At 56.5% G+C, this 20,481-nt stretch overlaps 1 protein-coding gene across 1 annotated transcript in view; it reads left to right on the top strand.

Annotated features, from left to right (window-relative positions):
- Nucleotides 1–1,100: 1,100 nt before the first annotated feature.
- The window catches only part of ARK2C (arkadia (RNF111) C-terminal like ring finger ubiquitin ligase 2C), a 109,879-nt gene continuing 90,498 nt past the window's right edge, over nt 1,101–20,481 (top strand). Inside the window, exon 1 of the mRNA XM_002713515.5 lies at nt 1,101–1,728. Within this exon, the coding sequence (XP_002713561.1) occupies nt 1,668–1,728 (61 nt within the window). The 5' untranslated portion in view covers nt 1,101–1,667. The remainder of the gene's footprint in view (nt 1,729–20,481) is intronic.

The raw sequence follows: 20,481 nt of genomic DNA, 5'->3' as shown, positions 1-20,481 counted from the left end.
GTCCCCCTCCTCCCACCACCAAGCTGGGTGCCCCTGGAGGTGCCTCCCTTCCCCAGCGTCCTATGCTGCTGCTCTCCTCTGCACCGAGCAGGCTCTGTGAGGCCCCTCTGGGCTGCAAGGGTAGGGGTCTCTTCCCTGACTCAAGCACAGGGTGTATTCAAAGACTCCCCCTTTTCCTTGTCTGTGAGTGCAGGTTGGGTCCCATTCCTTGCAGCCTGCACACTGTGGTTTCACCAGCTGGTTCATGCCACTCACTCAACAGCCGAGCCCCTGGGTTTGAAGAGAAGTCCCAGGGTGGGAAGTGTGCTGCCTTTCTGCCTGTGGCTGAGCCCAGCCTCTGGCCTCCCTGTGAACCGGGACTGAAGGTTGCACTGGGAGTTCTCACAGCAGATCAGCTGCGTGAATGCTGTCTCTGCATCTACCTGACAATAGGACTTTGGGGTAAAGGCTCTTTTTTTTTTTTTTTTTTTTTTTTTTTTTTTTTTTTGGCTTCTGTCTTGCAAGCGGAGTGGAGTGACGTGGTGGCTGAGCCTCTACATGTGAATCTCAGGAGCCAGGGATGTCACATATCTGCCTGCCACTGCGAAGTGGGCGTGTCTGTGCACATGGCTGGGTGTGCCCCTGTCAGGGCAGCGAATGGTGGATAAGCAGCCCTGGGTTTTCTGGAGTGTGTCTCTCTGTAGAGATCGTGAGAACCTCCCAGGGAAGGAGTGGTTTTCAAGTCAGCAAGTAATTCCTGCGAGCGTTGTGCTCTGCAGGAACAACAGCCGGGTGGGTCAGGCAGGGAGCCCAGCGTGTGCCTGTTCTGTCTGGGTGTGCTCTGTGCGTCCCTCTGTGTGTCTTTGGGACTGCGATCTTGCCAAGCGTGCTGCTGTTAACGCAGCGTTTGACGTGTGCCTATCTGTAGGACAGCGCCTGGGTCCTGTGTGCGGCTGCTGGCTCGCTGGCGGCTTCACTTGGGCCCGCAGTCAGGCTCTGCACGTGCGCAAGCCTCCCTGCGCACGTCCCCAAGTGACCCGTGCGCGGGGTGCAGGGACCTCTGGGTCGTGTGCACTTGGTGCGCTCGTGCCCGGCTCTCCGCACTAACGGACGCACCTCCGCATGTCTGGGAGCACGTCCCTCTCCATGTGTGCACGTTCCGTGTGCACGCCGCCCGGTTCTGTGTGCAGGGGCGCTTCGCCCGCGCGCGCGCGCTCCAGTCCGCGGGCCGCTCGGGACCCGCACGGGGCTCCACGCGCCCCGGAAGGCTAACCCCTCCCTCTGCGTCCCACAGCGGGCCGCGGCGATTGGCCGCCCGCTCCCTCCCTGCTTGCACCCCTCCCTTCCCCCCTCCCCCGCCACCCGCGCGCCCGCGGTCCCCGCTGTCCCCCGCGGTTCCGGCGAGGCCGCGCCGCGCTGCGCTCCGCTCCCATTGGCTGCGCGCGCCTTTGTGTGGCGGCAGCTGCGGCCCCAGCGCCTTTGAATGTCGAGAGGGGCCGGGAAGGGAGCCTTTCCATGGGCCATCTGTCTCCCCGCCAGCCGCCGCCCCGCCGCCGCCCGCGCCCCGCGCTCCGCCTCCCGCCCCGGCGGCTCCCGCAGCCCCGCCGCCGCCCGCGCCCGCGCCCCGGAGCCGCGCCACAAAGGGCCCGCGCGCAACCGCCGCCGCCGCCGCCGCGCGAGGAGCCAGGATGGTCCTGGTCCACGTCGGCTATCTCGTGCTTCCAGTGTTTGGCTCTGTGCGAAACAGAGGTATCGCTTTTTCCTTTCGGGGTCTGCTTCGGAGCGTGGATCGCCGCAGGCACCGGGCGGGGGCGGGCGCGGCGGGCAGCCGGGGGCTCAGGGCACACCCGCGGGGACGCGGGGCGAGTGGTGGCTTCTTCCCACCCCCTTCTGGGGGACCCCCGAGTGTCGGGGTGGCCACCCTCGTGGGAGCTTTTGTAGTGAAGTTAGGGTTTGGTGCATTTGAGTCCCTCCCGCCCCGGTCCCCCTTTTTATTCTTTGCGGCGGACGTGGTTCTCCCAAATTACAGTCGGTTCCCTGGTTCCCCTAATACCTAGCCCTGAGTGCATGAAAGGAGGGAGATGTACGACCGTGTGTGTGTGTGTGTGTGTGTGTGAGAGAGAGAGAGAGAGAGAGAGAGAGAGAATATGAATATATACTTGGCTCTCCGTGATTGGCTTTTTTGGAGCTGTATATGTTTTGTGGTACATGTGTTTTGCATTTCTTCATTTTTTGGCCGTGAACCCCAATGGCTGGTTAGCTGGGACCCGGGTATCTGCCCTGTCCCACACCCCAGCCCCCATCCTCCGTGGGCACTCGGACCATCCACCATCTCCCGCCCCCCTTTGCTCCCCTGCACCCCTTTTGTGCCATCGCCCTCGTGCTGCAGCCCTGCTCCCCCGCCCCCGCAGTTGTCTCGGTGTGACAGTTGCGTTTAGGGGTTCGAGATGCCTGGGTGTGTGTGCCAATGTGTGTGCCTGGGTGCAAGTGTGTGCGCGCGCGTGCGCGCACCGCGAGACTCCGGCATGCGCTGCCTGCCGGGCTGCCTGTTCGAGGAGGAGGAGATGGAGGAGGAGGAGGAGGAGGAGGTGGAGAAGGAGGAGGAGGAGAAGGAGGTGGGAGCCGCCCCCGCGCCCGGCCCTTGCCCCGGCCGCGGTTGACCAGGCAGCCAGCCGGCGCGGTCTACGTTAACTGTGACCTATGGGGTGTGTTTGCACGGTCCCCATCCCCTCACATCCTGCCACACCACAATAGCTTAGTGTCCCCCTTTTCCCTCCCCACCCCACATTTCTTCCATTTTCTTCTAATCAGAAATTCCCACCCTCCCCAAGCAAATCCTAGATGCATTTAGATTCATTTTTTTTTTTTTTTTTTTTTTTGTATTCTGCCTCTGGACTCACATTTCTCTTCTTGGAAATGTTTCTTCTATCCTCTCCCACTCCACGTCTGCTGAGATCCTTGCTGGCCGAGCCCTCCCCCTGCCCACTCCCTCCCACACGGAGTGATGTCTTCCCCAGAGGGACCAGGGCTGCTCCACCGAGTCCCCGGGGGGTGGGGTCGCAGGGCCAGCTCCTCAGTGCGCCCCAGGGGCCCGATTGGGCCAGGCCAGGGAAGCCCAGCCCTCTTCCAGCCCAGCTGTCCCCAGTCCTGCGCCTCTCCCCAGAATCGAAAAGGCAAGGTTGCCCCCTTAGGCCTGTTGGAACCGCAGTTTTTTTTGTGTGATGATAGAATGATGACATTCTGCATTTATCAAATCTTTTTTTTTTCTTCATTGTGTAGCTCAGTGAATGGTCAACTCGCTGCTGTGTGCGCTGTGGCCCTCCCGCCTCTGCATTTAGCTGTATTGTGACACCCCTCTTAACCATTTCCTGTCTCCATCTGAGGAAGGCATTGCTATTTAAGCGGCAGTATCCCCTATCTCAGGCCAGCCTAGCTGGGGGAGGGGTGAGGAAGAAGAGGGATGGGGGGGCAAGTGTTCTCTCCTGGAAATGCCGACCCCCCATAAGCAAGTTACTTGGCATTTCTTCTGAAAACGGGTATGGAACGTTACACTAGGCAGAAATTCAAAAATGATTAAAAAGGATGTTGAGCCTGAAAGTATAATTATCCTGATTAAATCATTATCATCCTCATTAATACCACCGATCTGTAAATACCATCGCAGGATGCCGAATCCATGTTTTGAAATTCAAATTGTTCAGCTGCCTTTAAATTTTATTTTTAATATGCCCCTCCCCACCCCCAAATCCAGCAAAACAAATTCTGCCCGTCCATCCAAGTTTACTTTCATGGCAAACACGCCCACAGGAAATTTAAGGAGGAAGGGGTGAGAGTTGGGTTGAGGGTAAGGTTTCGCACAGTGTGCTAAGAATTCATGACCTTCCGATAGAGGATACTAATGCTTAACTTCGACAAGGTCCCAAGCCACAATCTTCCTGTAAAACTGAGCTAGTCTGCCAGCTTAAATCTGTTCTTTTTAGTTTCCATTGTAGTAGTGTAGGCTGTAGGCCATTTCAGAATAGATGTAGAGAAATAACCATTTTTGTATCTTCATCTTGTTTAGCTGAGTACATTGCACTGTAAATCCCTGTTAAGTGGATTCCTTTTGCCTTGGCTTGGAGGCTGCGGCACCCCATTCTCCAGTTATCTGGGTGGCCACTGGCAGCACCCAACCATAACTGAGGATTATAGGCATCGGAGGCAAAAATATTAAATATCTATCTATATATATATGAAAAGACAACCTTGGATGAAATGGTACTTACTGCCATAACATAGTCCCTGAAAATTCGGTGCACCAAGGTCCCGGCTTAGGGGGAAGCCATGGCCAGAGTGTCTTAATTGTTTAATTGTACAATGTCAAGAGTATCTGTGGACATCTGGCCTGGCCCTCAGAACTGCCCCTTTAACAGCCGGCTCCCTTCTGCTGCCTCGCCAGCCAGCCCTGCTTGAAAACGGAACCAAAGCAGCAGCAGCAATCGTGAAAGAATAAGGCCCCTGCTTCCAGGGCCCTTCCAAAATAACATCCCAAGGAGCCTCCGCAGACTGCCCTTTGGCAATCTGAAAAGACCGAGGTCAAAAAAAAAAAAAAAAAAAAAAAAAAAAGAATCCCAGCAAAATGGTTTTCCATTAAACAGGGGTAGCGTGTTCTGCTGTGCTGAATTACTTCCTGTTCTTATTTTGTGGGTAATTTTTTCTGTATCAAATATCCTTTTGGTTGTGTATCTTTTTCACCTTTTCTTGTACTAAAACTGAAGCATGATCTGTATTTTTTTACATCCCCCAGTTGACAATGTACAGCGCTCGGTTAGAGATGTACCCTGCTGAACCGTACTGTGCTCGTGTACCCCGGGCCATCTGCTCATTGTACGCTGCTTTTGTTCTGTTGTTGCTCTTCCGAAGCATGGTGGGCCCAGCCTTTTTTTTTGTACCGTGTGCATGACGACATTGTTACACACAGAATCCACTAATACTAATATACAATCTCTCAATAAAGAACTAGTTTTCCTATATTAACCTAGTGTGCTTTTTCTCTTGCTGTTTTTCCCATTTATTGTCGTATCCTGCTGTTTAGATCTCCCTTGCTTTTCTATCCCCACCCTCACCCACCTCCCATTGTAAGAGCCGAGTGAATGCCTTTTCTTTTTACTTTCCTTTTTTTCCCCCCCTTTTTGTTGTTGTTGGTACAGATATGGTGGCTTTAATCTCATCCAGTCCCTATCTATTCACAATAGCAGTCTGGGGCGATGGGCGGGGTCAGTCTTCCTTCCACTGAAACAGCCCAGCTGCAGAGAGAGCCCCTGGTTCTGGCCACCTGTCTGTTTAGCAACCTCCACATTTCATCTTAGTTTCCAAATTACATGGGCTCGCGCTTTACGATGCTGGCGAAGGGCAGGGGGTGTAACACTTAGGTTGAGAAAAGGGATACTGTTCTTAACTAGCAATCATGTAGCATTTCAGACTCGCCTGAAAAACCCATTTTGAGTTGTGTTTCAACTTTTCTGTTTACTGTCTCATTGATTGTCCTTATAAATCATGGGGGGGGTGACATGTGACATGTAATTGGAGCCATGATCTGGAATGTTAAAGGATCCTCTTGCATGGGAATATTTAGGTTCTTGGGATGGGCAATGTAAGTTTGGCATGGAGTTTCTGGGTAAGGAAGATTTTCCAAACAGAAACCACCACCTGAGGCCACTCCCACCCCTGTCCCAGCACTAGTAGCTGGAGGCGTTCCTCTGGGAATAAGAGGGTCCCCGTCCTCTGCAGGACACGACCTGTTAACAGCGGAAGATAGTCTTCCTGCCTGACAGCTGCTTCATCTGTGGCCCTGCAGCCTCTCTTAAGAGAAAGGAAGCCAGCTCTGGGCCACGGTTGAAGTGTGTGTGTGTGTGTGTGTGTGTGAGATCTGGAGAGAAGTCAAGACCTGCCTCCAAACAATTGGAAGAAGAACCCTTAAAATGTGTCTTTTTTCCATAATTGCACTGGAGAAGCCAGTGGAGAGGTATTCCTCCCCCTGCCCAGAGTGGAACCCAAATTCAAGCGTTTGTCAATTATACCTATTCAATTTCAGCCCAGAACAAGCCTTGCTAAATGAGGCGTTTTAGTCACCAGAGGAAATCAGTTGATTAGAGAAATTCATGGTTCCTTCGAAGGGTCATCGTACTGGAGCCGCCGGCTTGGAGCTGTCTCCCGGGGTTACCTGGGTGCCTTCCCTGACCACCGAGCTCGGTGGCCTGCTGAGTGGCTTCGGAGACCCTCCTCTCCCCCCAGGCCTGCCTCCTCTGCTCTGGGCCTTTGTTCTGCTCTTCCCAGGCAGGGTAGGAAAGCTGAGCTGATTTGCTGTGACACAGGGACACACGTGGAGGCTCCAGCAGAGGCTCCTGCAGTACCTTGTGCAGGAGGAGGTGTGCAGGTCTACACAGCTGATCCTTCGAGGATTTTGATTTCTTTTTAAACACATTTTCAGTTTACATGAAGCTTTTAATTTTGATCCAAACTCCGAAAGCCAAATAACGCCACCAACCCAACCTCAACAATAATAAAACACCCCCAGGTCAAATGATTGCTCTCGCTTTTGTCCTAAAGAGCAGTGGCTCATTAGATCAGTGTTTGCCAACTCCAAGGTTTTATTATTCTGAATTAGCGTTAAGTATGCCAGAATCGTTTGACAGTGTGTTTCAAGGATAGGTTAGTAACCTAGTAGTAATATATAAAGCTGTTGGGTTAATGGGGAATCCTATTGTAGGCGTTTATCGAGTGCTTGTTGTTTGGCTCAGATTGAACTCAACATTTACATATTAAGGAGACTTTCCCCCTGACTGGACATTTCAAGGACTACAAAGCCCTTGGACTTTGTTTATTCTCCCAACCATCCAACCTATCTGTTTTAATAACTTTGATACCAGTATCTGCGGGAAACCGACCCACAGACATGATAATAAGGTGGAACACGGGTCTTATTTACAGCTCTGCTTTCTGGACAAGCCCCATTTAATTCATGAGTTTTCTTAAATAATACTTTCCCATAAACCTTCAAATACCGTTAGCCACTCAGGGCTAGAGGGAGGCACTGAGAATGCGGAGGCCCCCGACAGGCAGAAGACAGAGACTGGGCCAGGTCTTTCTCCCTCCTGCTTTGCTCACCTCCTACCTTACCCCTTGCCATAGCCTTCTTACCTTTAAACAAGGATTCTGCAGTGTCGCAGTGGCAAACTTCAGGGGTTCCTGGGCTCAGGGCTGGATCCTGGGGCGCTGTGGGGGCCTTCCTTAGGCCGAAGGCTGGGAGACAGCAGGCCCATGACTCCCATCCAGGGAGAGACTTTGGTTCCCTCCGTCCTGCCTGGCCTCACATTGTCCAAGTGTACAGAACACTTGTCTGACTTTCCCTGTGGGTCTACACAGCTTTTCAGAGAATCCTGGTTAACACAGTATATGGGTGCAAATTAGTATTTATTAGCTGCTGGGGAGGATTTACCTTGCAGACTCTGATTTTGGGATAAGAACACAAAGCAAACCTTCATAACCCCACTGCGGAATCACGCACAGTGCCTGGCCTTCATGTATTCAGTCATCTGTTCACTCACTGTGCATTTAGGGAACACCTGACTGGGGCAAGCACTGACGGGCAGCTGAGGCTGAGGGGAGCGCTTAGGAAGCTGGATGCTGGCTAAGATGCTCTGTGCCCAAGTGAAGGGTGGAGCAGCCTGGCTGCTGAGGTTGTCTTGGGGCAGTCTGAGCCCTGTGTTGACCTGGAAGGATGAACTTAGGCCAGTGCTCTGCACATCATCCGGGTGATGACTGATGACTATGATATAATAGTCTGAAGGCACCTGGCACACAGCCGGTGCCCCTCTGCTTCACAGCTGTAGGCGTTTACTGCCCCAGGATCAAGTAAAGTCAGCGATGGCCTTGGTACGGAGGTGAGGTTGTGACAGATCTCTGAAGGAGGAAGAGGAGAGCTCGCTGGGGGTGGGGAACCAGTGTGATGGTGGCCAAGACCAGTGGCTCTGCTAATCGGGCAAGAGCAGAAAAGCATATGAACAGGGAGGAATGATTGTGTGCATGGGTGTGTGCCTGGGTGCGAGGGCCCATGTGCACCTGTTGCTTTACACAGCTACAGAGTGCAGTGGGGCTGTCGTCCTGCCTGTGAATCACTCTCTCACAAGCACAACTCCAGGAGTTGAGAGCACCAGGTGTAGAGATGCAGAGGAGGCTGGCAGAGGTTTTAAAGGCACCCTGGGGAGAGTGGGCTGTAAACCAGTCCCCTGGGGAGAGGAGAAGGCGTGCTGGAGGGGCCTAACCATGCCCCTTACCAAGTAGCACACGTGCCCACACGGTGAGGGCCGAGAGGCTGGAGGGCTTTGGGGTGCCTGGCAGAGTGTAAGACCATGAAGACACATAGGGCAGGTGGGAGGACAGGCTGTTTTGGGGAGAAATGCAGTCTGTGTACAGATAAGCATAGAGAATTGAGATGCCACGGTGGCCGTGGGACTGTAATTCTTTAAAACACAGATTCCTGGTTGGGCTAGGAAAAGCATTTCAGTCTTAAAAATTCCTCACATGGACATGACCTCCCCTGCCCCAGACACTGTCTTCAGGCCTGGGATCCCCAAGATGGGCTCAGGTCACCCTCCCAGCAATAAAAAATCTCTGCAAGTTCTCACCCCTTTGATACCTCCGTGTGAGCTGGTGTCGTCGCATGGTACCTGTCCCGAGAAGACAGACCCCTACACAGACAAGTCCAAAGTTTGCAGAAGGATCATGCCGATCCGTGGGAGAAGGAAGGCGGGGCTGGAGGAGCCTTCCCAGAGAGAAGAGTGGGGGGAACACAGGGTCAGAGTGTGGCCATGGGGGTGAGGGCGCTGGTCCCAGGATCAGAGTGGGGAAATGAGGTCTAGTGTGGTGACAGCCTTGGCCGCCCTCCCAGCTAGTAAGTGGCTGAGCCAGACACAGAGCCCAGGTGACCAGGGACTCAGCCACACCCTCTACTCCATGCTTCATGGTTTGCGGGCTGTCAGGAACACAAGATCAAGACAAGCCATAGAATGGCATCCCTGCCTCCAGTTCTGAGGAATTGCAGTGCTGGGCTCCTTGTCCACACTGGGAGAGGCCTCTGTCCAGCTCGCGGCCTGCTTGGTGACCATGGGGTCTAAGTTTCCAATGGGGAGCTCTGCGCAGCCCACAGGGGGTACTCAGAGGGACAGGGAGGGTGCCTGGAGGACCAAGGACCCCCTGAGGAGGAAACGAGCAAGCCCCCCCCCCCCCCCCCCCCCCCGCCCAGTGCTGGGCTTTTTAGCTCAGAGGAGCCCAGGCCACTCACTTGCTTGGGGAGGACTGATTGCCACAGAGACCATGGGTTTGGCCTCCCAGGTCATGAACACCTTGTGCACCTGTTCTTAGGTCATCTTGATGCCTTCACAAATTCTCTCTCTCATGGGGGTGATAGAATCACATTTGGGGGAGTTCGGAAACTTAAACCAAAGGAAAGCGTGTGGTGTCCATGTTTTGTTCATACATGTGCTGTTTGTCTCAAGAGCCTCAAACAACACGCGCTTCCACCCTCGCTCCTCCACTTTTTATTTCACATATGTCACAGCGTGTTCACCTTGTGCTAGTGTTTCCGCAAGCACCATTTTCAACGGCTGCATAATGGTCCGCCCGAATGGGGGGCTCCCTGCTCAGGTTGGGTGGTGCCTGATGCACTCGGATTGTCACGGGTCACAGGACACTCCATGCAGGGGGAGCCACTGGAGTGACTCTGACAGCTCCTTCCAACAGCAGACCCTAAGGCGTGGGGGAGGCAGGTTGGAGAGGGCTGGGGGAGGAGGAAGATGAACAGTGCCCTGGTTCTGGTCCCTGTTGTGCCACATGGTTCCCCTGGGGCCTTGAGCAGGTCAGTTTCCCTGCCAGTCAAATGGCTCGGCCGTGGTTAGTGCTTCGCAGAACCTGGCACAGGAAGTGATGTCCATGGAAGGCCCGAGAAGTCAGCCCAAGGCCAGAGCAGTGTCACCCACAGGCCAGGCAGTGCAGGGCAAACAGCCCTGCTTCCAGTCCTGCTCTGTCACCCCTGTGCAAGGCTCGAGGCTTTACTTCCTGTCTGCCAAGGGAGATAATTGGACTAATTGCCCCTTCCTGCTCTGAAGAGCTGTGATTTCCTCCTGATGAGAAGTTCATTTCCATTGCCTGCCTGTCTTTTCATGGGACAGCAGCCAGAGGCCCCTTAGCACTCAGGGCTTGACCTTCTCCTGGCCGCATCCACTGAGCCTGTGACCGAGGGGTGTGTGTGTGTGTGTGTGGCCAGAGGTGGGGTGGGGATCTCTCTGGGGCATGGGTGACACCAGTGGGCACAGCCCTCAGGCTCCTGACCCCAAGCTTACACTGCAAACAGGAAGTTCCCTGAGCTGTGTGACTCCTCCCAGCCCATGAGGAGGGCTAGTGACAGTCACCCCCACACACGGCCTGCTGGATCCCCTAGATCGCACGGTGGCCTCTCCACGCCCCTGGGAGCGGAAGTAGGGCTGCTGAGTCAGCACTGCCGCCTGCGGTAGAGGGGGGCGGAGGAGCCGGGGAGGAAGTGAGAATTCAGCCAACACCTGTCTCCAGAAGGGGCAGGAAGCTGCAACAGCTGCTGCTCCCTCTGGGCTGGTGGGAGGGAGGGGCGGGGCCTGCTCCCTGTTTTCTCCCCGCCTCCCCCAGCCCCTGGCTGGGCTCCAGCTCCCCTCCCTCCGCTGCCAGGGCCCCCATGCCACCTCCTTCCTGAGAGACCACCCACCGGCCTCCTAGAAGGGCTTCTGCTGCCACGTGCTGTGCAGGCTGATGGGTTAGCGCTCCCCCTCCCACCCCAGCCTCTGTGGCAGGTCCTGGAGGGTGGGCAGGGAGTGTGCAGGAAAGGCCGCTGCGCTTGTCTCCCTACCCCCCCCCCCCACCTGCCAGCTGGCCCCCTTCTCGAGGCCCCCTGCACTGCCCGTCTGCCCCTGGCCCGGCCATGCCTGTGTCCGGCCCCTGCCGAGGGAGACCACACAGAGGTGGCGCTATCTGGGCTCCAGTGCCATCAATGTTCGCATCCCCTGGGCTGGGATGCCAGGGCCTCGGCCTCAGCTGGGGCCTGCTGTGTCCCTCAGGCCTGTGAGTGGAGGCCTAGTCAGGGCTGGCTCGGGAGGGGAGCTGGACCCCGACGGGCGCTGAGGCTGCCACAGAGCCAGGGGCGGCAGGAGGGAGGGCACCCGGCCTTCCCCCCGGGGGAGAATGGGCAGTGGCAGGAAGCATGAGGGATGGGGTCCCCTGGGGTGAGGGGTGCTGGGGTCTGCTGGGCAGGCACGGTGGGGGTGGGATTGAGAAGGTGGAAGGAGCCCAGGCACCAACTGGGGGCAGTGTTGCCCTGCTCTGTTCCCACCCTCTCCCATCCTGAAAGGTCCCGGATGAGCCCAAGCTCCCCTCCGGGTGAGCTAGAGGCAGGAAGGAGAGGGCCGGAAGAGGGAGGAGGAGGCATGTGGGGGGTCCCCAGAGGGGGTGCCTGCTCTCTGCCACATTCAGGCTCTGGGGTACCAGAGATGTGCTCCAAGGCCAGTGCAGCAGCAAAGGGTCTGGACTTCCCGCAGGGGACACAGTGGGGCTCCCGGATTCCCTCCAACGGGGAGCTCTTGGGCTCCAGCTGCAATTGCTATGTGAACTTTTGAGTGAGACTCCAAAAACTTGGAGGTCAGGGCAGGCCACGGCCTCACTGCCCGGGTCATTTGACACACTGGGTGCCTCATTTCCGCCCCAAGACCCCTTCTTCCCTGCCCTGGAGATCTGAGCTGCCCAGTGTGCCTGGAGTTGCAGAGCTGGCCCCGAGAGCCTGGGCAGGGTTGGCACTGGGTCTCTTGGCTCTGAGGGCCGGTGGCCTTCCTGGGTCCTGACTCAGGGCCGTGGGATGTGGACTGAGCAGGAAGCAGCCACTGACGCAGCCGGGGGCCGCTCTGTGGGCAGGCACGGCAGAGGAGGCAGAGGAGGGTGGCATTTCAGAACCCTGGAGGGTAGAGCTGAGGCCAGGACTGGGGGCGTTGGGGGCGGGTGCAGATGGACCCCTGGAACAGGGCTGCGGGGAGCCTCCTGGAAGGGTATACCCAGCCGGGGCTGCCCCTGGTTTGCTAAGGGACATATTTATTGTCAAACCACAGGCCAGTGGCACTGCCTGCCTGCCTGCCTACATTTGTGCAGCCACATCACCACTTTCCAACCTCCCTGAATTCTTCACACCCTCGAATGAAAACTAAGTGCTCTCTTGCCTTTGAGGCCTGCTCCCAAGCAGAGCAAGGGCTGGGTTTGCTGAGTCCCCTGGAGCAAGATTCGGCCATGGAGGGGCCGAGTAGGATGGAGTTGAACAGACAATGCAGAGTTTTGCCGTCAGACTTGCCATCGTTGGCTTGCTCACCTCCCAGCCACATGACTTTGGACCTCTCAGGCTCAGTCTCAGAGATGGAGATGATTGACACTAATCTCAGTGTCGCAAGGGTGTGAAGTGACAGAGTTAAGACACATACGCAGTACAGGGCACACACAAAATCCTGGGCAGTGCCTAGCAAAAGCAGGTCATTTCCCCACTCCCGCCCACCTGCCACCCCTCCTCCTCTGCATACACACAGACCCCTGCCTGCTCAGGGCTCTCACCAGAGGGTAGACCGGAGCCTGGGAGGTAGCGGAGGGCCCCGCGTGTTCCACTGGGGGCTGGGAGCGTCTGGGGCGCAGCCTGCTGGGGAAGCCCCCTGGACACTCCTACAGTGGGTGGAAGATGCACAGACATGGCTCCCCGAGGGCCAAGCCCATGGATGCGGCCGCGCCCAGAGGCATCTTGGCACACGGGATGGGGAGAGGTCACTGAGGCCTGAGAAATCAGGAGGGCCTCCTAGAGGAGGTGGGAATGGAGCTAGCTCCCGAGGAGGGAGGTCTGCAACTCCACTGCCCGTGGAAGCTGCCGGGTCTGCGCTGTCCCCTGCCCGCTCCCGCCTCGGCCCAGATCTGATCCAAGAGGTGAATGTCAGAGTCCTGTGGCTGTCATCCTCGTCTGAATTTCCCTTTTCTTTTCTGGAGCATTGGGCCCTCCCATTTCATCACCATCCCACCCATTCCAGATCCCCTCCTCCCCACCCCTCCCCGGCCCTGGCCGTGTCCGCTGTGATCCTCTGCCTCTCCTCCCAACCCCTCTGCTCCGATGCTTGGATGGGCAGATGCACCAGTCGCTGGAAGAGCCACGTGGAGGGTGAGGCTGCCCGAGGGAGCTGGGGCTTCACGGCCCCCCTCCAAAGTGCACAGCTCTCCTGAGGCCTGGGTTCCCCTCTCTGAAGCTCAGGGTGCTGGTGCTTGCCTGTCAAGTTGAGTGAAGATTACATGGGAGAGGGGAAGACAATACCCTACCGTGACCCTGGGGCAGGTCCGGGCTGCTCTTCCTGTGTGCGCCTACCTGCTAGTGGGAATCGCCACCTGCAGAATCTCTGCCTTCTCCTCAGAGGCACCCAGAACTTGGGAAGGGAAATGGAGGGTAGGGGGAAAACTCGGAGCCTCAGAGACTCTTATCTGCAGAGTGGGAGTGATCATAGTAACCCCCCGATGCTGTTATGATGAGGCTGGGACGTGATCACGGATCAGCTCAAGTCTCAGATGTGCACCTGCCCTGGACCAGGCCTGTGCCGGGCTCTGGGGACATCAGGATAATGGTAGCAATGGCAGGAGGAGTAGCAGGTGCACACGTGGCACTCACCTAAACAGTCTACTTGCCATAAAGAAACTGAGCTTCGTGGGAAGCCGATGCGTGGAATCTGAACGTGCGGCACTAAGGTATGTGCTGAGGGTGTGCTTTTCCCTGGGGACACATCCTGGAGATGGTGAGGCCTGGGATCTGCTGCCTGAGTGACCAGGACAGGAGGTGGGGGAGGGGTGTCTCAGGCCCAGCGGCTGTCCAGCCAAATGCAGCAGGGCTGCTGAGAGGAGGAACTTCAGGGCTAATGTCCTGTGGCCGAGTGCGGTTTGGTCAACCCTAGTGGTCAATGTAGCAGTGTTGCCTACTGCTCAGCCTTGCTGGTTGGATGGTTCTGTTGAGAGGAAAATTCGCACAAGCTCTCAGAGCCTTGGCTTGTCCTGGGCTAAGGGATGAGGGCACAGTTTGGGTGCTAACGAGGTGGGAGTCCCAAAAGACTGCAGGAAGCAGTGACGGGGCCGTAACCCCAATAGGCAGAGGGTTGTCATGGGTGCTGGTGGGTGGGTGGGAGGAGGGGAGACGAGGGGAAGGGGAGAGTCCTGTGGGAGACCTCCTGGGGCCGACCCTTGAAGGAGGGACCTGGGGCAGCATTTCCCACACTGGCCAGCCATACACCAGGTCCCTTTGAGCTGCTGAATGTTACTTCTTCCCAAGGGCTGCACAGTCCAACGACTGGCAGTGCTGTGCAGTCAACCCCGGCTTGAAGAGTCCCCACGCATATTAGCTCCACAAAGGTTCTGATAAGGCCTGCTTTTTTTAAAAAAAAAGCCCTTTGCTTATGCTTTAGCTGTGTTTCCTGAAACTATGTGAACCATGAAGTGTGTGTGTGTGTGTGTGTGTGTGAGAGAGAGAGAGAGAGAGAGAGAGAGCTAGAGAGAGGCTTCTGGAAACACCTCTTACACTTGGTGCAGGGAGCACAGCCTGGGAACTGGGTCACCCAGCTCCAGACTGGCCCAGAGCAGCTCCCTTTGCACTGAGGGGGGGAGGGGAGACAGGAAAAGGACCTCTAAGGGCCTGGGGCAGCTCACGTAAACAGGAATTTGTTTCTCACTGTTCTGAGGCTGGGAAGTCGGAACCAAGGCCCCGCAGACACAGTGTCAGGGGAGGATCTGGTTCCCACGTGGTCTTGCAGGCCGCTTTGCCTGGTGCAAGCAAGGGGAGAGGGTCTCCTTTTAAAGGGCCCTGAGCGCATTCTTAAAGGCCCTGCCCTCATGACCAAAGACATCACTGCCTAAGCCCGTCACTTGTGGGGTTAGGATTTGGGGGACACAGCCAGCCAGACCACAGTGGCTGCTCAAGAGACGACTCCAGGGTTGGAGGTCAGGGGTGAGCTGGCCGCTCAGTCCCAGTGCCTCTGGGAGCCTGGCCTTGTGCTAGAGGCCTGCTCGGCTCAGGGCTTCCTGCTCCCATTCTACCTTCTGTGGGTGATCCTGGGCTGGCTTCTCTCTCTTCCCCTGCTGGATGCACACTGCACTTGATGCTCACACCCCAGTGCACACGCCTGTCTGCCCATGACCCTTGTGAATGTCTGCACGCCACGTGCAGCCCGCTCGCATTCCTGGTGCCAGCACACACCCCCATACACACAGGCGCCTGTCCTAGAAACACGTGCACACACACACTTGCAGATACAAATAAACGCACATGCACACCATGGGCCACTTGCATGCATGCGTGCACCCCTGATCCCGGGAAGCACCGTCCACAGAAACCCAAGCTTAAATGTCTCCAGGTGGGACTCCCCCGTCTTCTCCCTGCCGTGTCACCTGTGCTCCGGTGGGGCTCCCACTGCAGTGTCACCACATTCATAAAATAATTAGTCCAGCAGGGAGGTGGAGGCGGCCCTGTCCATCCATTTTGCGCTATTCTAAGGGAGTCCCATGCACCTGCTAGATGTTGGGGAACACTGGCTCGGCGCATGCTCGGGAGGTTGGGGCGCGACACCTGGTGAGGCTGCATCATCCCAGTGGTGGAAGGCGAAGGGGCAAGGAGGGTGCGAGGGAGGGGGAGGGGCCCCAACTCTCCTTTCATCAGGAACCCACTCCCAGGATAACGATGCATCTCAAGACTCATAGCACTGCAGGCTTGGATTTGGTTTCTTACACGTGAACTCTGCGCGAGGACATTCGGCCTTGCCTCAGGCCTTCAGCCAGAGTCCTGCCCTGAGGTCTGAGCCTGCCGGTGCACCCAGGCTGGCTGCCCCTGGTTCTGCTGTCTCCACAGGCCCCTCTTGAGCCTCAGAGGCCAGGGAGTGGGTAATGAGGGGGGAATGATCTGGCACAGTCTTCACTCTGATGGATAAAACACTCCACAAGCTCCCTTTTGGATTCTGGGTGGCCTGGGAGGGCTTCTTGGAGGAGGTGGTCTTGAGCTGGGATTGAAGGAAGGGCTCCCTGTCCATGGGAGGTGAGCAAAGGGATACAGTGGAGGTGTGGGGGCTGTAGCCCCAGCCTCAAGTGTCGCTTAGGGAGACAGTCTAGGTAGAGGCAGAAGAAGAGGCAGGACTAGGAAGGGGCCAGCAGCCCTGCACTGCCCATGTCCCCTCCAGTCACGTGGGGCAGTGGCCCTGTCCGCTGGCCCAGGGCATCAGTGGCTGGGAGAGTCCTTGGCTACTGTTCAGCTTGTCATCCAGGCACCGGGCGAGTGAGACCATATGACATTCACGTCGCTGCGCCGTTCTATACAATGTCCTAACAAGCTGACGAGCCTGGCACGCTCGGTCTTATTTATGGCTGCTATCATTTCTCCGACATCGAGATTAATTGGATGATAGCTGTTTATAAGCTCTTCCATCATCAGCCGGGCCCATCACCTGGGAGGAGAGGAGGGCCAGGTTTAATCTGCGAGCAGCGTGCGGGCCCCCATGCTCCTGGAGTACGTGTGTGTGGAGTCACAGCCATAAATCACAGCCCATACCGGCAGTGCTGGGACCAGAGGGCCCGGGGATCCCCGAGGAGCAGGCCCCAGAGCGCATGTGCGCGAGGCAGGTGTCTTGACAACTGGGCTGTTCTGCAGAGCCAGGGAGGGAGGCGAGGATGCGGGGAGAGACCCGCCTGTCCAGGGCTTGCCCCGCTCTGGAGTCTACCCCGAGAGTCATGCAGAAGCTCATTTGGATACAGACTCCCCCCAGACCCCATAGAGTCCCCCACTCTAGGCACCTGGCTCTTGCTCAGGCTTCCCTGTCTGGAGGCCACCTGCCTCCCGGAGGCTTGGCCTGGGCGGGGGTGGGGTTTAGGGCTGGCATGTGGGACAGGCCGGACGGTTCCTCCAGGTTCTCCCTGCTTCAAGCCAGTGCTTCCCTTCTGCGGGCTCTCTGAGGAGCAAGGGAGATCAAAGGCTGGCATGGCACAGTCCTGGAGAAAAGGTGGAAGGGAATTGTGTCCTTGAGCGGAAGTGGTAAGGTTTGCGAAGTCCGTCAGGTTCCACCCGGGGCGCGGCCTGCCATCGTCCACCCTCAGCTGGCTGCAGGTCCCTTCCTGCCGTGCACTAGAGAAGCAGCTGCCGTGAGAGTGAGGGTCATGCTGGGGGCATTAGAGGCATCATCTATTGTCCGGTGATGTTGGCTTTTGGGTTCATTTTTAGTAAACTCAGCTGAAATGTAAGTGAGGCATTGGGGGCCAGCGTTGTGGCATAACGGCTTAAGCCACCACCTGTGATTCTGGCATCCCATGTGGGTGCCGGTTCAAGTTCCGGCTGCTCCACTTCCAATCCAGCTCACTGCTAATGCACCTGGGAAAGCTGTGGAGGATAACCCAAGTTCTTGGGCTGCTGCACCCATATGGGAGACCTGTATGAAGTTTCTGGCTCCTGGTTTCTGCCTGACCCAGCGCTGGCCATCGCAGCCATTTGGGAAGTGAACCAGCGGATGGAAGATCGCTTGCTCTGTCTCTCCCTCTATCACTCTTTCTTTTTAAAAGATTTACTTATTTATTTGAAAGTCAGAGTTACACAGAGAGAGGAGAGGTAGAAAGAGAGAGAGAGAGGTCTTCCATCTGATGGTTCACTCCCCAATTGGCTGCAATGGCTAGAGCTGTGCCAATCTGAAGCCAGGAGCCAGGAGCTTCTTCCGGGTCACCCATGTGGATGCAGGGGCCCAAGAACTTGGGGCATCTTCTACTGCTTTCCCAGGCCGTAGCAGAGAGCTGTATCAGAAGAGGAGCAGCTGGGATTAGAACCGGCGCCCATATGGGGTGCCAGCACTGCAGGCAGTGTCTTTACCCGCGATGCCACAGCGCTGGCCCCTAGTGACTGTTCTGTAGCACGCCCATGTGGGATGCTGGCACCTTAAGCCAGGGAGTTAACCCACTGCACGACAGCACTGGCCCCCAAGCAAATAAATCTTGGAAAAAGAAATGAGATAGTGCAAGAAGTGGTTCTGTTACTTGGTCTGGAAACTGAGGCTGGAGTTGATTTATTTATTGTCATTATTTAAATCCTTACTTATTTATTTGAAAAGTAGACACACATACACACACAGGTCTTCATCTGTTGGTTCACTTCCCAAATGCCTGCAACAACCAGGACTGGGCCAGGCTGAAACCAGGAGCCTAGAACTCAATGTGGGGCTCCCTTGTGTGACAGGCCCCCGGTCCTGGGGTCATCACTTGCTGCATCCGGGGTGTTTGTTAGCAGGAAGCTGGGTTGGAAGCAGAGCTGGGACTTGGACTTAGGGACTCTGAAATGGGATGCTGGTGTCTCCAGTTTCGTCTACATGGCTGCCCTGAACGTCTGCCCCAAAGCTGGGGTTTAGATCAGCTCATGGTCCTTCCACAGCTGGGGCGGCGCTCCCACTTTTGGGGGCCACGCTGGGCCAGGAGTCCATGCACACAGACACTGCACCCTTCTGTCGGCAGTAAAACTCTGGGTGAGCTGGGATGGGGTCCCCGTGAGGGCGACATGTAGAGGAGACCCTCCTGCCCCGTGACCCTAAGCAGTTTCTCTCCAGGGGCTCTGGAGGGAGTGGCCTTTTGCAGGCATCGGAATCTTTTTGTACTGGGGACCTGGCAGGCCCCCTCGCTGAGATTCAATGGAGAGGTGCTTGTGGGGGCAGGAGGGCCTGTGTGACTCCCACGCAGCCTCCGGCCCAGATGTCCACCCTGCCCCTTGCCTACCCTCTTGCATTACATGGGCCTGTGCCCAGGGATGGGGACTGTCTGTCCTCAGCCTTTGGGGCCTTGGTCTTCTCTCTCTCCCTTGGCTCTCAGCAGCCTTTGCAGGACCTGCTGGGGACATCTGGGAACCCTCCAGGCTACCTGTCCCCGGCTCCTTCTCAGGAGTCCTTGATGAACTCGAGCTGGTCAAGACCCATAAGGAAGAAGAACAGAACCCGCAGACCCCCTTTCCCTACCAGGGGTCTGCACGTCCATGAATGTGGCCTAAGTTTGCCTAGGGTGTTTTGGGTACACCTCCCTCGGCTGTTAAGCTAATTCATGTGACCAAATCTGATAACACCTGCCACATAGACGCTTATGTCCTAGGCTCATGGGTCAGTTTATTGGGTAGGATGTAGGTTTGGCTGTGGGGACAGACCCAATGCAAAAGTGGCTTAGGGCTTATCGGTTCTCAAAACAGCCCAGAGCGCTGGTTCTGGACTGGCACAGCAACAGGTGCTTGGCGTCAGGGACTCAGGGGCCTCCTCTCGTGTCCTCCTGCACCTGCTGGAGAGTGACCCTTGCCTGCCTGGTCCAGGAAGGGGCAGAGATCCAACACTGCACGGGTCACCTCACTCGCATGCTGTTTGTCTAAACAGCATCACCTGACCATGCTTGGTTGCCAAGAACATGGGGAGGTGTGTTCTGTATTCTGGAAGGCCACATGCCCAGCCAAATTTGGGGGGTCTGCTACATAGGCGGGGAGAACCAGTCATCTCTGCCTCAGCTGGTTCTTAGGACCCACACATCCGGCCTCGTACGGACCTGGCTAATCCTTGCCCTGTGTTCTCCCCACTCACTTTAGTGGTACCATGGATGGGGCTCACACACCCTCCGTGACTTCACCCAACCAGGCAGAGACAGAATCCCGAACAGGAAGTGAGAAGCCATCTTCCTCTGACCTCTGGGGACCACTCATTTGTTTGCATATCCTCCTGTCCTCCTGTCCTTGTGACAAGCATGTGTTTCCCATCTCATCCACAACACTCTAGCAGAAATGTTAGACCTAAAAATACGATGGCTGTGATGCGCCCGGCCCAGGAGTGATGTCAGCAGACCCTCAACAAAAGCTGCACACTTTTGGGCAGGGTATTGAATCTCTCGGTGCCTCTGTGTCCTCAGCTGAGAAATGGGGATGTGATCGTGATCTTGTCCTTCGGTTGCTGGAGGAGATTCAGTGCGAGTCCATAGAAAGCGTCTGCTCAGTGTCTGGAACCCCCTGGGCAATTGCTGGGAGAGCGAATGGGATCCGGTAGCTTTTAACACAGATGCCCAGCGAGTCTTCGGCATTCCGTGAGCTCTACTTTGCCCCAGTCTCACACCCCACTGCCACTGGTAAGGGAAGTTACCTAAAAATCCCCTAATTCCACTCTATCCCTCTACAGATGGGAGGTCTCTGAGGGTCTTTGGGCAGGGACACAGCTGCTGGCAGGTGTAGGATCAGAGCTGCAGCCCCCTAGCCCAGTGTCAGGCCCAGGGCCCATGCTCCAGCCTTGGTCCCCCCTCTTTTCGGGGGAAATGAGATGCACTCTTCAGAAGAGACGTGCAGAGACATGGGTCTGGGGACCAGTGAACTCTTGCGGGAGGGTGGCCCAGCTGAGACCAGGTATTTCTGTC

The sequence above is a fragment of the Oryctolagus cuniculus genome, chromosome 10 (genome assembly GCF_964237555.1).
Source record: "Oryctolagus cuniculus chromosome 10, mOryCun1.1, whole genome shotgun sequence".
Lineage (NCBI taxonomy): Eukaryota > Metazoa > Chordata > Mammalia > Lagomorpha > Leporidae > Oryctolagus > Oryctolagus cuniculus.
The sequence above is the reverse complement of the archived record's forward strand: the minus strand, read 5'-3'. Positions and strand labels throughout refer to the sequence as shown.